The sequence below is a fragment of the Camelus ferus genome, chromosome 15, assembly GCF_009834535.1.
Source record: "Camelus ferus isolate YT-003-E chromosome 15, BCGSAC_Cfer_1.0, whole genome shotgun sequence".
NCBI classification, from domain to species: Eukaryota; Metazoa; Chordata; class Mammalia; order Artiodactyla; family Camelidae; genus Camelus; species Camelus ferus.
Window position 1 is genome coordinate 23312675 of NC_045710.1, and position 17371 is coordinate 23330045.

The 17371-nt window shown below is 37.2% G+C and overlaps 1 protein-coding gene across 1 annotated transcript in view; it reads left to right on the forward strand.

Moving 5' to 3' along the window:
- Positions 1-17371, forward strand: part of LTBP1 (latent transforming growth factor beta binding protein 1) — a 369767-nt gene that overhangs the window by 219078 nt on the left and 133318 nt on the right. The window contains 1 exon segment of the mRNA XM_032497326.1: positions 3868-3939. Within this exon segment, the coding sequence (XP_032353217.1) occupies positions 3868-3939 (72 nt within the window).

Genomic DNA, 17371 nt, shown 5'->3' on the forward strand with positions numbered 1-17371 from the left:
ATGACTTATTTTTGAAAAAGTCTTTTCAGAAGCAGTGTGCTAAAATAGGCTGTATTTCCTCAGGGGAAATAAAAATAAGATCTCTTCTAAAGTGATAATTAAATGCTTCAAACCCTGGAACAAGTCAGTGCCATTATTTCTTATGTTACATTGCTTAAATTAAGTTTTTATTAATGTCCACCACTTCTCTTGTAGGTTTTTAGACTTCACTGAAAGAAAAGCTAAAATGGAGAAATGAATGATTGCTGATGTGTGAAAGAGAAATTTTTAATCACCAGGACAGTGCTTTCCCCTTTTCTTCTTACTCGCTACTGTTCAATTATCCCACTTTTCATGACATGAAACTCTGTCGACACCCATATGCATTGATTAGTCTATAAAATCTGTTTTTGAGAACCTGTTGATGTGAAGAAACCTAGATTTACATCTTTCTATGACTTTCCCCCAAATTTCTGAATATAGTGTGAACGCTGGATAACTGATTCCTAATATTTTTTTGAAATACAGAAGTAATTTGTTTTATGTTGACTTTTTTCCCTCTTATACATCACATTTTTCCTAAGAAAGCAAGTGATAGTTTTTTCTATCACCTTTTGCTTTATTTAATTGAAGATTTATATAGCTGTTTTTTATAGTTTGTGCTGCAAGGAATTTCTCATTTGCTTTAAGTTGGATATTTTTTATTTTACCCTTCTTTAAACTTCTATTGATTTGATTGATAGTCTCAACTGCCTTTTAAAAAATACTGTTCAACCTAGAATCTGCCATCTTGGAATCACCGCTCCATAAGTCTGTCTCATATACTATTCTTCCATCATCATAATTTGTGTTAAATAAGTGTCTCTGGTTTGGGCTTCCTTGTCTCACAAACTTACATGTTCTCTAAATCTTTCATTGTCTAAAGTTAATTTCACTTATTTTGTTAATAATTGCTCCTGTCTTCTTGTGGAGAAACAGCTTTTGGAAATACCTACTAAAGTTTCTGATAATTAATGAATTCTTCATTTAGGGGGAAAAAGCCACATAAATAAGGACATTCAGTACTGAGACAGTGTCCCCAGTGGACTTTGTACAATATTCAATAGTGATTGGCAATGTGGATTTCCCCCCAGTGGGTTGAGTGTGATGGTCCCTCCTCACTGAAATATCCACTTGCCTAAAATTATTGTGGCCGCCTGACCAAAGGGACATCTGGGAGACATTAGATATGATTTCAAGAGCATGGAGTTTGGAGTTAGGTAGACCTGAGTTTGACTCCCAGCTCTGTCGCTTGCTGTTGAGGCTTACGGATCATGAAACGAGTCTGTATCTAAAATGTTGAAAATCATTGCCTTTTTAAAAATGTCTACCCTTCCTTTTTTGGTTAAGTTTGTCTTTAGGAATATTCTGAAGGGTATGTGTTTCCCACAGCTAAGTCTAAGGACTTGAAGAGTCTAATTCTTACAACTTGGTTTTGAGGCTACATTTATGTTCTCTAATACTTTTTCCATTTTATCTCTTATTTTTCTTTTCCATTTCTCCCCTTCTCTGTGTCTCTTTTGCTTATTTGCTTCTTCTCTTTCCTCTTATTTCCAAATCCCAAAGTTGCAAACAGGGACAGAAATCAGGAGTAAAGGGAACCATAAATGTTAACGTTTTTTGTTTTGTTTTTGTTTTTTAATCTCTAACTTTTACTCTTGACCTTTTGTCATTTTTATCTAGAATTGTATCATTTGGGGATAAATTCACTGTTTTATGTGGTTCTGTTATCTCTATGTTTTATGTTGGTAATTTCAACTCAAACGTGAAAGTACAAAGTTGCTATCCCTTTTACTAAACATTGATGAAAATATATTCATATGTTGGTTCATTTAATGTGTAAAATTGAAGAGATTAATTCTATTTCAGGAAGGGCAATGTAGATTATAAATGAAGTGAACTATTAACATCTTGACATTTACTGCATTTGTGCCGTCCTATGACATGACTCACTCCCAAGAAACACACTCAGGGTCACATACTTCCTGTGTCATTTAAAAAACTTTCCTTTCCTTGGTTGGTACTACTGTCTAAATCAGACTCATTTTGGAAGAAAGCAGACTTTCCTTGGCTTTATAAGCTGGAGTTTTGTGTTCCTTGCCTTTTTTTTTTTTTTTTTTTTTTTTTACTCAAAGTAGTTCAAACTTTCGTTTTCAAGTGGCTTTTATTTAATGTTTGAAGTTTTTGTTTAGCCGTATACAGAAAGGCCTTTCATTGTTGATCAGTTCTTACTGTGAAAACTTAATTTTAAATCTGCGGATGATTTCATTAAATAGTCTGTAATCTGTTAAAAATGTACTTAGTGTGAACAAGTCTCTTGTCCTTTAAAAGTTTTTAGAAAGAATTAACATCAAATCCTAAATGGAGGAACTTTAAGGGATCATCTGGCCTGGCTTCCTGACTTGGAGTAGATGACTGTTAATTTTTAAACAAGATATGATCTCTCTTTGCCTTTGAACACTTCAGACAGAGATCCCACAATCTCTGTAGGTCACCTGCTACATACAGGGTGTCCTTGTTACATGGGACAAGACTACTCATGTGGCCAAGGGCTGCATGGGCGACTCCCCATGTACCACCCTCTCTTTCTTTAACCCACCATTCCCAGACTCCTCACTTTAGCCATTTTCCCACAAGGGAAGTATGGCAGAGAAGGAAGTAAATGAGGAGAGGAATGCCACTGGTAAACACTTACCCTGTTGATGAGCAGAGAGAATAAAGAACATGTGTTAGGGGCAAGATAATCGTATTTTCCAAAAGAAAATTTCCTTGTTACTTGCAACTTTCTTTTTTTACTTCTTGTTCAGGTCTTTTCCGTGGTCTAACCCTCCCTCCTATTTTGATTACCGTCCATCTTCTGTTACTCATTATCTTAATAAAAGAACACCTTACTGCAGGAAACAGTGATGTCTGTCACTTAGTGAGTGCTTGTGTTTGTCAAACACTGCAATAGGCGTTTTGCCTGAATGACCTTGACGCTGCACAACAGCCCTGAGCTGTGCGGTAGATCGGAGCATTCTCACGGTGCAGGATTCCATTTGAAACCTTGTTTCTCAAGGTTGCAGAGCTGTTGATAGGCAGAGTCAAGATGTGGTCAACTTGGTCCCAGGACTTACGCCAAGAAGTCTGTCAGGTGTCACTTTAGGAAGTCAAAATTTGACTAGGACTTTTGATCCTACAAAATTTTTTTTAAATGATAAATTGGTGACCGCATCATTTGTATTGTGGATGAGTTTTCTGAGTGGTGAACCGTACAGCTGATCACAGCAGCCCTTACATCTCCCAGCTTCCTCTCATCACCTTCTGTTCTTTCCAGCCTTATGGTAGGAAGAATAATTGCTCATAACTGGAATATGTGAGCCTGTAATTGAGGCGAGCATATAATTTATTGTCTCAACTGGAACCCTTTTGGGAGTGAAATGGAGTGTTATTAAGGAACTTTGCTGGAACAACAGATTATCACCATAGACTGTCCCAGGCAGACCAGGATGTATAGTCACCCTGTCTGTTAGAAGAAAATTCAACTGCCTGTAGTTAATCATTGGAGGGGAATTGTGTTTTTTGTGATATAAATAATCACTAATTTGAGCAAAATATAGAACAATTTTATGATTCAGTTGAATTAACATAATCAAGAGTTACTGACAACTAATTAGAATTTTTATCTTACAAAATATGAAGTATACTGAAAAACAAGGAAAATGTAAAAGAAATTGATAGACATTGGCTTGGTATCTTAGAAATGAGTAAGGTCACTGATGCTTTATGTGGCTTTGGTCATTGCATATAGCCATTTAGGGTTGTAGGAACTTAAACCGAGTGTGTAACAGAATTCTTTCTTCTTGACAGCTTATCACGGATATAGCCAAATGATGGAATGCCTACAAGGTTATAAGCGGGTTAACAACACCTTTTGTCAAGGTAAGCTTAACTGAATTCATGGGTGTATGAGCTCAACAGCTTGGCTTTTTAGAAACCTGAGTTGTTTTGCCCCATTTTGCTCATTATCCCAGCATGTGATGGTCACACAGTGAACCGCCACCTGCTCACTCCTTTAGGAAATAGAAGTTTAATGTATGGTTGCTTGAATTGCTTCACCACTATTTAACCTTTATGAAACCTGTTCCCTTCTATTGGTGATGCAATCCATGGAAGATGGGATTACATTATGGAGCTCCCTGTGGGCTCCATGCTAGTCACCTCAAATCCACACATGGTTGTGTGCACACATGAGCACATACATGTACCTAGAAGTACCACCTCTTTACCGACATACGATTGGGCAGCAGAGTTCCCTTTTTTCCTCATCAGAATGTTGCTGGCTACCTTGAAATATTCAGATATTAGAATAGACACACATGTCTTAGTCAATAATGTAAACCTATGTAATTAAAGGTGAAATACCCTGAGTGCTCTTGATCAGAATATATTGAAACATACAGCAGATGATCTTCAGAGATCATCTAGTTCAGTATCTCTACTTTACAAATAAGAACATTCAAGCCCAGACTGGTTGAATGACTTCCCAGTGGCTAAATAGAGCTGAGGTTGTAACTCACGTTTGCCAATGCCTAGCTTAGTACCCATATATGGTATCAAATTTTGTTTCAGTTACTTTGAGAGGTGTCCAATTAATTCTCCTAATTTCCCTGTACATGTCTAGGATGAAGGTGGTGGTGTTAGTAACTTGGAAATATGTGTACATTGAAGTAAGCAGAGAAAGAGCCTCCAAGAGTGTTATTGAATGAAAATCCATGTCGAGAACACAGCACATGTCCTCTGACTTGTGGTCTGAGGCTATGTATTCATAGGATAGAGTAGATTAAGGTGACATTAACAGATAGAGATTAATCCCTATTAAAATGGCTCATGTCAAAGGTATATGTTAATTGCCTAAGAATTTTTTCAAGTAAGTTGTTTCTTGCGTACTGCATCCATGTAACTAGTATGATTTGTAGAGCTTTTGCTGACTTAAAAGGAATCTTCTTTTAAATGCACGTGGGCATACCGTGTCTTTAAAAAGTTTTGCCTTCAAATCATAGATGAGAGAATGATGGCAAAGTTAGAATTAACTGCTCAAGGAGAGGGGGCCCAAGATGCTTTTTGAGAAATATCTGCAAACCTGTAATAGTGCTAGGTATGTGGGAGTAATTCTTGCAACATTATGCAAAAATCAGTAGAATTTATGATACCATTGAAAGATCATATTATGTGGATGGAAGATTGAATTAAATGGATGGAAGAATGAATGGATGGCTAAATGTTATATATTCTACCTTGTGAACCAAGTTGTTTCACCAATTTTGGGTAAAAATCTATATGAAAAGCCCGAACTCATTGTTAGGATGCATTAGTAGAAACAGAATGAGCGGGGCATGGGCTGTAATGACCTTGTACTGTGCCAGTCAGGCTGAATTTGGGGTTTGGGTTTTTGGTGTTTGAGTACTTGGTGTTCATTGTCTTTTGGCTGATAAGATCAGCAGGCCTGGGAAGGGCCTGGAAACAGGAGGATGTTTAGCTTGGAGAAGTGCAGACCAAAGAGAAATAATAGCTGCCTCATAAACATGTCTTTAAATAAATGTTTGATCAACTGTGCGACGAAACAAGACTTTTATGAGTTGCTTCAAAAGCCAAAGTCAGTAGGATGGAGTTATAAGGAGGCATATTTACAACAACTACCAGCAAAGCTTTTCTGTGGAATACACTTGCCTGACGCTAGTGAAACACCTGAGGAAGTACTGAGCCTTCAGCACTTAGAGGTGATCCAGCAGATCCTGAATAGGGATGCTCCAGGAAACTTCTAGAACTTCTGTCCTGTGCTGTACATCCTGTTATATGACTCTGTAGGGACTTTCCTGTTCTCTGCTGCCATTGTTTCTCTGTCATCTGGGATAGAGGTTGTGCATGAGAAGAGAGAAATCACTGTGTGTGTGGTCTGTCGCACAAGTTTTAGATCCCAGACATGTAGTTTCCTGAAGTGTCCCTGTGATCAGGCATATCTGCTTGCTCCATTAAGCTATGGAGAGAGGCGGACCCTTACCCTTTACCATTCTAATCCTGCATGGCTAATGTTAGATACACTCCAGAATGTCAGGTGCTCCTAATTTCTCTGAATGTCAAATGATGATGCATATACATATTTTGGGGGTAGGGTGGGATTTGGACGTTTTTAATTGCCATTACAAACTGAGAAAGTAAGTAACTTTGCTAAAGTCACACAGATAATTAAGAGGGCCGGGCAGGATTGAAGTCCTACACCTCCTCTGTCTCTGTGTGCAGCATGGCTTCCTTTACCAATTTTGTGTATGTCTGTGAAGTATTACTAATGTAGATACTAGCTCATGAGAACAGAAGATATGCCATCTGTTGTGAGAACTAGTAGAAGTGAAAGCAATTAATTTGGTTTTATTTAATAAGAAAGGATGATTATCTAATATATTCCTTCTTCTGGCTGGTTCAAGGTTTTAACAGTCTGTATTCATAAAAATACCACCGTGGAAGTGAAAAATTGCAAGTAATCATTTGCTATTTCATTTAGCAAAATAAAATGGAGAATTCTTTAAATAATCCTTTAAATAATTCTTCGAGGTTTTTTGCATTTTCCTTCTCCTGATACGGCTGGAATGGAGTGACCCTTGGCAAGTTTTGTTCATACTGAGCATACAAATGGTTCCGCCTCAGTCAGTTGCACTGATGCTCAGTATCTCTAAACCCTGGCTTAGGTTTGTCTCAGGAGGATATTTGCAAAACAGTGTACTTTTTGGCATGGATTCTGGAGTGAAGTATCACAGAAAATTCCATTTCTTGGTGCCTCAAGAAGGCACTGCTAAATTACACTACAGAAAATACTGACTCATAAAATAATCTGATTTCATTCATCATAATCTGTTAAAATTGCTTTTGAGAGAAGGGCCTAATTTCACTCCCTTTGTCATATTACTGGCCCCTAAAATTGGATAGAACTTTCTCACATTACACGTAATCTTGGTTTTTCCTAGAGCCTTGAAGCGTTCTGATGTTATGCTGAAGTTTTTCAAAAGGAGCCCATTAACCATCTAATTACTTGTGCGTTCCACATTGTTCTTAGAGTTTAATGTCTTCTCAGTTTACAAAGCACATTTAAAATTAAAGTGATTAATAACTAGAATTACGTTATTTCCTTCAACTAAGTGAATTAATGTCCTGAAACAACTTTCCATGATGGGTACTCAGTAACAAAGAACCAACTGTGCACAAGTTAATTTGAGGAGCTTTCACATAAGTGCCCTCCAAGTTGGGGTTTTTTTCCTCCCCTCCTCTCTAGTGGTGCTGCAATTATCTCTTCAAAGGAATGATTTATTACATATACACACATGGAGCTCTAAAACCTGCCCTCACTATGCTCAACATTATGGGATTGTTGTAATTTGCTTCATTTATCATAACAAACAATACAATTAAATTTCCTGGTGGAGTAGAGCAGTATTTGTCATTTGATTATTATGCTAAAGGTTTGATGTAGAACTGGAATTAAATGAAGTAATACCGCGTGGAAATGATAACAGGAACTCCTACTTTCACACGGCTTCCCTGCATTTTGAGTACTCTCACTTGCTCATAACATTGCCATGGCATGAATGAGTTCTTTAAAATTAGGTGTAAATCTGAAAAAAAAAAATGAAATTAGGTGTAAATCTAAGTTTTAACACTATAATTTGGTCGTGAAAATACTTCGGGACCAATCTATTTAGTGAAATCTTTTATTAAAAGAAAGTATCAAAAATTAACCCAACATTGTAAATCGACTATACTTCAGTTTAAAAAGTGGCTTTTAAAAAGAGGCATTATCTCTTTTGATATGGTTAAAAAAATTTACTTCTTTCATTAGTTGATAGGTATAAAATCAACCTACTGTTTTCTATATTTTTAGCATGTGCCAAGGTGCTGTAGGCAGTGCCAAAATACATAGTTAGAAGATGTCTATGCTTTTAGAATCCAGTGTTTGTATATTCCTTTTTCATAAATAATCTTGAAATCTTTAAAAATACTGAATAATCCACACACATTAATTGGCAGGGACGGCTGAGCTGCAGACTGAGGATATGTGTTGAATGATGAGTAAGACATTGGTCCTGCCCTTTGGATTTAGTGTAATTAAATCAGTCCGAATCAGCAGGATGCAATTTGCTTTGTTCACTCGCCCAAATAGCTGAATTTCAGCTGACTCCAGATGAGCCCGTTAAAGCAGATACGAAAGAGCTGTCCACATAACTCTCTTTTGGCATCATTTTATGACACTGGTTGTTTTGCCTTAATAAAATAAATTTATAGAGCAGATACACTAAGACACAGTCATGCTCAGGACCACAACTCTCAATGCCAGACTCCCTTTTGACAGAAAGCACCCCAAAGTGCATCTGAAACTGAATTTTATTTGGACCATAGAAGAGGTAATGGACATTTTTTTTCCAGGGCCATATCTCTGTCATTAAATGAAACTCACCAATCTTGATTAATAATCCACATAAGGAAGCTATCATGGGACTTTTTGGTTATGAAGAGCTTGCCTGAACTGTAGTTTCCATTTCAGATCTCCTAATGATTATCCAAAAATTTCTGGTGACTGCAGTGTGGTGAGCACATGGAGAAATACTGGTCTTTGAGTACTTTGAAGGGACTAGGCAGTGCAGGTGAGACTCAAGAAAACCTGCTTGGCTGGGGGTAAGAACATGGCCTGTGGCATAGTGCTGGGTTAAAACGGACAGGTAGGGTGAGATGAAGTGATTCATCACTTGAAGACAAGTCTCTTATAATTAATTGCTTGAGCCATTTACAATAAACATGCTTTGTGATTCATGCTGGGAAAACAGTTAGTGGAGTTCCATTTCTTTTAACACAGAGATGTCCAAAGGCCCTTAATGACAACTTCCTGCACTTAGAAAAGAAAATGGTTTTGTGCTTAGATAAGAATTATCATTGTAGAGTTATTTTCAAAATATAGTTAATGGAAATTGAGGGGTTTTTTTTCATACAGTTAATAGTGAAATGAATTTAGTGACATTTTATCAGATTTTGCACCCAGGATTGTCTCTTGTATCCTCTGCTTGCTTTCTGAGTTCATGTTATTTTTCATGGTGGGATTGCCAGATAAAATGCAGTTACATTTGAATTTCAGATAAACAGCAAATAATTGGGGACATATATTAAAGTGTTCATTAAATTTGAATTTCACAGGGGGAGGTTCTAGCTCAAGTGGTAGAGAAGTGCATGCTTAGCATACACAAGGTCCTGACTTCAATCCCCAGTACCTCCTCTAAAAATAAATAAGTAACCCCCCCCAATTTTGAATTTCACATGAACAGGGTATCCTGTGTTTTTATTTTCTAATCTGTATTTTGAGATCTCATCTTTTAACGGTTCCTTAAATGAGGATCACTGCTAAGTACGTATCTGTCTGAAAGTATCTTTATTTGGAGCACATTCTATAATGAGACCAGTCAGGTGTACAATTCTAGGTTAACAGTTATTTTCCGACAATACTCTTGACTACGTTATACCAATGTCTTTCTGACTTCTTTTTGATACCTCTGTAGATGACCTCTCTCTTTTGAGATCATCTCTGAGCTCTTTGTGTTTTGTAGTTTCACTGTGATACATCTGTATTTGGGTCTGTCTTGATTTCACTCAGTGGACAGAGTGCATTGTCCATCTGAAGACTCAGGTCGTTCCTCAACTTTGAAAAATGACCAGCTATTACCTCTTCAAATATTGCTTCTTCACCATCCTCTTCAGGGGAATTTCCTTCTAGACAAGTGTTAGAGCCTCTCTATTTTTCATGCCTCTTAAGAGTCTTTTGTGCTTTAATCTTCCTGTCGTTTTTTGTTGCCTTACGCATGAATATCTCAGTTCCATCTTCCAGTCTTCTAATTGCTGTTTTACTATGCTTACCCAGACTCGATGCCGTCTCTTACACTTTTCATTCTAAGACTGTTTTTCATTTCTAAGATTTCTAATTTTTTTTTTTTATAACTAACCTGTTCTTGTTTCATTTAAAAACAATTTTTTAAGGGGGGAGTAATTAGGTTTGTATGTATATATGTGGATATTTTTAATAAGGTACTGGGGATTGAACCTGGAACCTTATGCATGCTAGGCACAGACTCAACCACTGAGCCAAACCCTCCAGCCTTGTTTCACTTTTTAATGTATTCATTCATTTACCGTTTTAAGCATGATGAGATGTTTAGCCAGATTCCGGTTGCTGAGGGAGGGGTGTTTTTGCATAGATACATTTAGTTTGTTACCCTCAGTTGCTGAACTCCTGGCTGCCTCTCTAGACTGCAGACCCAGAGGTTCAGTGGCCCACCTGCTACCATGTACTTCTATACCAACTGAGATGTTGATCGCGTTTTTTTTTTAATCTTTTGTAATTTATAATTGCAGTATGTTTGGAACAGGGGTAAATGCCAAAGCATGATCTTACTGTGCTACTTAAAAAAAAAAGTGTCCATATCAGGATTGAGGTGTTTTTTTTTTTTGAATTTAAGAAATCAATATCAGAATGTGGTATTTTATATATAATACATAATTTTTGTTTGAGGATATTGAAAAGCTTTTCAGAAAACTTTGTTACGTAATTAACTGTTACCCAGTCTTTTTATCCATTGTAATTAAGCAGCCCATCCACATAAATTTTTTCACCATGTGCCATTCATCCTTCACTCACTTACTTTACAGATATTTAATGACAATTTAAGTGAGGGTACTCAGAAAAAACAGAGTTTGGTAACTCAGTTCCTACCCTTATGAAGATCACTGTTCTCATATATAATTAAAACATGAAGGCAGCATGTACTGTAAGAAATGAATGAAACACTATTCAGTGTCATAGGAGAGAAAGTTCCTATTTCATTAGAACATCACAGATGACATTTAAAGACATGTTCTTTAAAAAATCACATTCTTTCATATTTATAAAAATAATTCACACTTATTTAAAATTTGGAAATGAGAGAAATGTATAAAAAATATAAATTACCAAATTGATATATTTTACTGTATTTCCTACCAGTCATATATATAGAAATTTGAGATTATATTTGCTGGGTGAGAACCACAGGTGAAGGTGGGTGAGACTGTAAAGATAGCTGTGAAAACTGTGTTTATACTTAATAGGTAACATGTATTATTAAATAATCTTCTAAAATAATCTTCTAAAAATTAATCTAATGCTGACAGAGAATCCCAGTTAATGGATATGGGATAATTCATTTATCCATCTCCCCTCAAGTTGGATTTTCAGGTTAGTTTCTATCTTTCCTTTATAAGTAAAACGCTATTAGGGGGGCACTCTTGAACTGAAACCTTCATATGACTCTGTGATTATGTTTAGAAGAGAAATGACTGGTTCCCAATTCATCCTGCAGAGAGTTCATTCTACATTACGTTTCAGAGAGGATGTACTTCCCACTAGAAGTAGAGAGCCCAGGGACTGGGTCCCTCCTCTCCTTCCTTTTTCCTTTTCTTTACAAACTTGAAAACACAAAATAGTTAAATAGTATGTTGTTCCTCATGTAGGCTCTGCATTTGAATTGAATTTTCCATTGAGGTATTTTATATTGAATTTTATTTGGTATATGGTATTTTATATTGAATACAGCTGTGAGCAAGATGGTTATTTTTAATATTTACTGTCTTACTAGAACTAACTCTTAATTGTTTTACTTGTCTCTTCTGAGTTTGCTGTGTAGAAGTAGATTTACCTTCAAATAACTGCAGTTTGGGGAAGATGCTAATGGGGTGGGGAGGTCACTAAGGCTGGAAGAAACTAAGACGGGGGTGTGGCAGAACATGGCCGTGCTTGTGCTGGGTGAGAACCACAGGTGGAGGTGGATGAGACCGTAAACGCGTTTTGAGCTGGGGTAGGGGACTGTGCTGAATTTGAAATTTGTTTGGTACAGTGCCTAGGGCCTTGTGAGTGTCAGCTTCTTTCAATGTTTTATTTTAAATAGATGGAAAAGTGATGTATGTTAGTCTGTTGACATTTCTGGTTTGCTTCAAAGGTTTTGGAGTGAGAAGAAATTTTCATGGAGCTAATATAAATGTCTTCAAGTTGCTATAGTCAGCCTTCTGTATCTGCAGGTTCCACTTCTGCAATAGGGAAGGCAGACTGTGCTGTGCCATTTTATTTGAGGGACTTGAGCATCCATAGTATCTTCAGGGAGTGGGGGAGAGGTGGTCCTGGAACCAAGCCCCCTGGGTTACCAAGGGACGACCGTAGGGAGGGCTGTGTACTCTCCCTCCATTTTCCCCCTTTCCCATCCTCCCTCCGTCCTCACCTTGCCCTCTTTCTCAAAGCCCACCCAGCCTGTTTCCAGCCTTCTTACAGTGATGGTAACAATGAACAAGGGAAACGATGTTCATAGTCATAAATACGTTTTTAGTGAAAACGATCTTGGCACAGCAGGTGACGTAAGTGGTCTGAGTTTCCACAGTTCTCCAGCACGCAGGCCCAGTTTGGCCCTTTTGTATCTGACCTAAGTTCTTCCTCTAGTGGTCTTATGTCCTTACCAACTTTCCCCCAGGACTTCCTCCTGAGGTGGAACTAGCTGGGCCACCTGCTCCTCTGCTTCTAATTACTGTTGATTTTATTTATGTAAGACTTTCCTCCTTATGGTATTACTGGCCTAAGAACAACTTGATGAGTGTCTCTTTTCTAATTTAATAGATTTCCTTTTTGGTCATTACTGCATACACACCTTTTTTTTTTTAATTGAAGTATAGTCAGTTTAGAGTGTTGTTCATTTCTGCTGCACAACATCGTGATTCAGTTATACATATATATTCCTTTTCATATTCTTTTTCATTATAGGCTATTACGCAATATTGAATATAGTTCCCTGTGCTATACAGTAGGACCTTGTTGTTGATCTATTTTGTATATAATCATATCTTCAGATCCTGAATCCCAGTTTATCCCTCCCCACCCTCTTTCCCTCCTGGTAACTATAAGTTGGTTTGCTATGTCTGTGAGTCTGTTTCTGTTTTGTGAATAAGTTCATTTGTGTCATTTTCTTAGATTCCACATATAAATGATACCATATGTTATTTGTCTTTCTCTGTCTTGCTTCACTTGTTATGGTAGTATCTAGGTCCATCCATGCTGCAAATGGCATTGTTTTATTCTTTTACACCACAGAATAGTATTCCATTTTACACACACACACACACACACACACACACACACACACACACACACAACTTCTTTATCTACTCATCTGTCGATGGACATTTAGGTTGCTTCCATGTCTTGGCTATTGTAAATAGTGCTGCTGTGAACATTGGGGTGCATGTATCTTGTCAAATTAGTTTCCTCCAGATGTATGCCCAGGAGTGAGATTGCCGGATCATATTGTAAGTCTGTTTTTAGTTTTTAAAAGAATCTGCATGCTGTTTTCCATAATGGATGCACCGAGCTGCATTCTCACCTGTAGGGTAGGAGGATTCCCTTTTCTCCACACCCTCTCCAGCATTTATTGTTTGTGAACTTGTTAATGATGGCCATTCTGACTGGTGTTTTTCATGTGCCTGTTGGCCATTTGTACGTCTTCATTGTAGAAGTGTTTGTTTAGATCTTCTGCCCATTTTTTGATTGGGTTATGTTTTTTATGTTTTGTTATTAAGTTATATGAGGTGTTTATATATTCTGGAAATTAAGCCCTTGTCAGTCCCTTCATTTGCAAATATTTTCTCCTATTCTATAGGTTGTCTTCTTGTTATGTTTAGAGTTTCCTTTGCTATGCATAAGCTTATAAGTTTAACTAGGTCCCATTTGTTTGTTTTTGTTTTTATTTCTATTGCATTGGTAGACGGCCCTAGGAGAATATTGCTACATTTGTATCAGAATGTTTTGCCTGTGTTCGTTTCTAGATTTATGGTGTCTTGTCTTATGTTTAAGTCTTTAAGCCATTTTGAGTTTATTTTTGTGTATGGCGTTAGACTCTACTTCTTAATGGGAGGGAGCTGCAACGTCACATAGACCGGGGCTTGAATACAAGGAGAGGTGAGATTTGGGGCTGTTTTAAAAATGAGTCTGTAACACCTTGATGGTTTATACTGACTTAGCATGTATAAATGGATTTTGCTTGAGAAAAAAGGAAGTAAATATCTTTATTTGTATTACTGTGAAGTCACTTTACATCTAACCATAAGAGGCCATATCGAAAAAGTTTGATAATATTAGAAATTATATAATTTGCTATGTATTTAAATTCACTTTTTGTTGAAGTATAACCTATGTATAGAACAATGCACAAAAAACAATGCACAAATCATAGGGAATTAGCTCAGTGGACATTACAAAGTGAATATAACTGTGTAGTTACTATTACTCAAGTCAAGACATTAGAAGATCACTTGCACCCCAGCATCTGCCCTTTGTCTTTTCCCAGTTTTTACTTTCTCCCTCTTTTTCAGAACTAATCACTGTCCTAACTCATAAGCATAGATGAATTGTCTTTTTATGAACTTTCAGATTATCCAATGTCTGCTGTTTTGTGTCTGGCTTCTTTCACTCAACAGCATGTGACCAGTACCATTGTTTAATATTCAGAACTGTGGCAAGTGAAGTGATAATATCCATTGATGTTTTCATTTGAGAGCTTTTCAGTGCTCTTCCCTTCCTTCAGCAAATTCTTCTGACTTCTTGGTTTGTGCAGCATCCACTCCAGTTCCAATGCTGTCTCTAAAGTTCCCTTTATTTCCATTATCATAGGGAATTGCTTGCTGTGATGTTTACTTCTTTCTAGGAGGAAATAAGCAATATGTATGAAAGTAATGTGGGTGCAAGAATGAAACTTAGAATCCTTTGTTCTTGCTATATATTTGGGAAATCAATAGATGTGAACTAAGACTAGAGTCAACCTGACTTGATAATTAAATTATTCAGAACCCTTAAAATGTATAAAATTTTAGCCTATCACATTCATCACAATGCTCTGCTGTATTTAGTGATTTAATCTCAGAAACTGGGAGGAGGTTGCTTAATGTGATGCTTAATCATATTTAAAATAGTCATTTGATACAACATTGTAAAATGACTATAACTCAATAAAAAAAATGTTAAAAAAAATAAAGTCAGTGACCAATAGGGAATTGATAGGTTTTATTGATTTGAGGTGTTATTTTGCTGTCCTAGGCATCCTCTGGGAATTCCTGCTGCTTTTTGTAGTCTAAATAGGCACATTATTTGGGGTAAGACTTTTAACAGTTTTGATCTTGACCTGAGCATCATTTTAGCATTTAAAAATCAATTTGGGACCCATTCTCATCCATTTTAGAATCATTTTCTGATGTGTCCTCTGACTATGTTCCTATCACTGGGATAGGATTCAAAAAGGAAATGTCTGTTTATTTTATTCACTTTTCTTCAGGAAAGACAGTGGTGAAGTGAGTCATTAACACATTGTATTTTCCAATGGTTCTTTGACTTTAATCTCTGGGGCTATAAATTCAATGGGAAGATGCCTGTTGTATCACGAGTGATGAGGAAAGCTCATGATTGATGTGTGTTACTATGAATGTTTCAAGGAGAAACTAATGTAGTGTCTGTAGACTGTAGTCAGAAATCCAAGACCAGCAGAGATGTGCGTCTTCCATGTGTAGGACACGTGTCAAGAAATAAATACACACTGTTCTCTGGGCTCCGTTCATTCTTTTATCATGTAATCCTGAAGACAGAAAGATTGGAAGGCAGGGAATTGTTCCCACAGTGGCTTACTTCCTTTGAGTGAGTCCAGTGATCGAATCTATCCCACGCTAAATTATTATTTTATTAAGGAGGAACAGTTACAGGTCGTGAGGGGAGGCTACGGCAGCAGTGGGGCCCAGGTTGAAACACACGTAGCCTCGAAGAGACCCTTATAGTAGTTTGCAGGGCTGACCCTGGGGAGCAACATTTCATGAAATGTGCTCCGCAGACCACCAAGTTCAGAGGGATGTTACAGATGGTGTGTGAAAAAAGGTTCCATGGCCAACTGTGTGGAGAACATCAAGATAAACAGGGGAAACCAAGAGTCCTTGCCAGAGGAGTTCTCGAGGCCTTGAGTGTGCTCATGCATGTGGAATACACAGTGCTCCTCAGTCATACTCGGCCGTAGAACCCTCCTTTCAGCAGAAGTCCCAGGCAGAACACCTTGGGTAAAATTGCTGTTGAACTGCAAACATTTTTTGTTCCCTTATCTCCTAAAATAATATTGAAAAACTTAGGTGTTCACACATTTTTAAGCTGACATCTACATTTTTTTTTTCTATCAAAAATTAAATGGATGCAGTAGATTCATTCCTGGCTGTTGATCTGAGATACAGGCTTTAAACAAACAAATAACAACAAAAAACCTTGGAGCTGCAGAATTGACTCTGATAATTCTTCTGTCATGTTACCATGTTGAAGAAATATGTATGTCCTCTTAGAGTGAACTTTATCTTAAGTAAGGGATCCCTGTTTCATAGCCAAGTGGTCTGTCTGGCTGGGAAAAGTATTTACCTCAACAGATATTTTCTCTGCTTTCAACTGGAAGTCCTGTTGCTAAATTGTGTGATGGAATTTCTGTCCATCAGCAAAAACTGGACAGATACAGCAGAATCTCCAGAGCACTTTTGTATTTTCATGCTGTGTAGAGATCTGCATGTACTGTTCCCACCTTGTACCTAATTCCTGTTGGTTCCTGGACATGCCTCATTTCCTGTATAAACTTGCGTCACTAAAAAGGCACAAAATTATTACTCACTTTGTTGAACATCCATATTTTGCTGTAAGAGAATAGATACATGAAAGTGTGTTTACTTCCTGCTGGGTATGTATGCTGGTCTTGGTAGATATTATGCATTAAATATCATACTTTATTTATCCGTTGGCATTTTCAACCCTGGCAGCCGGCATGTTGTTCTGAAGTCAGGATATTTAAGCTAGAAGCAACCTGGGGATTGTCTGTGTTTCAGGAGAGGAAAGAGAAATCAAGACACAATAAATGGCTTGCTCTAGGTGACATAATTTAGGATTGTAGGTACCAAACTAGGTCTTAGTGGGATATTTCTCACATTAGGTTTCTCCATTCTCCCTTAACTTTATCCAAGATCTAATTTTTTAAAAGATTTAAAAAGAGAATCACTGTTGCTCACCATGCAGAATTGTTATGAAGTTCCAGTGAGATAAGATGAGATGTACAAATATAAAGGATGATGACGAGGGTCCTTGCCTCACTGTATTGGATTGTGATATCATTCCTTAGTGCTGAAATGCTAAAGCTGCACTAGATTAGGTTGTTTAAAGGGTCTCTTGTTACGTGTATTTCTCTACTGCTCTGTATTTTTATAT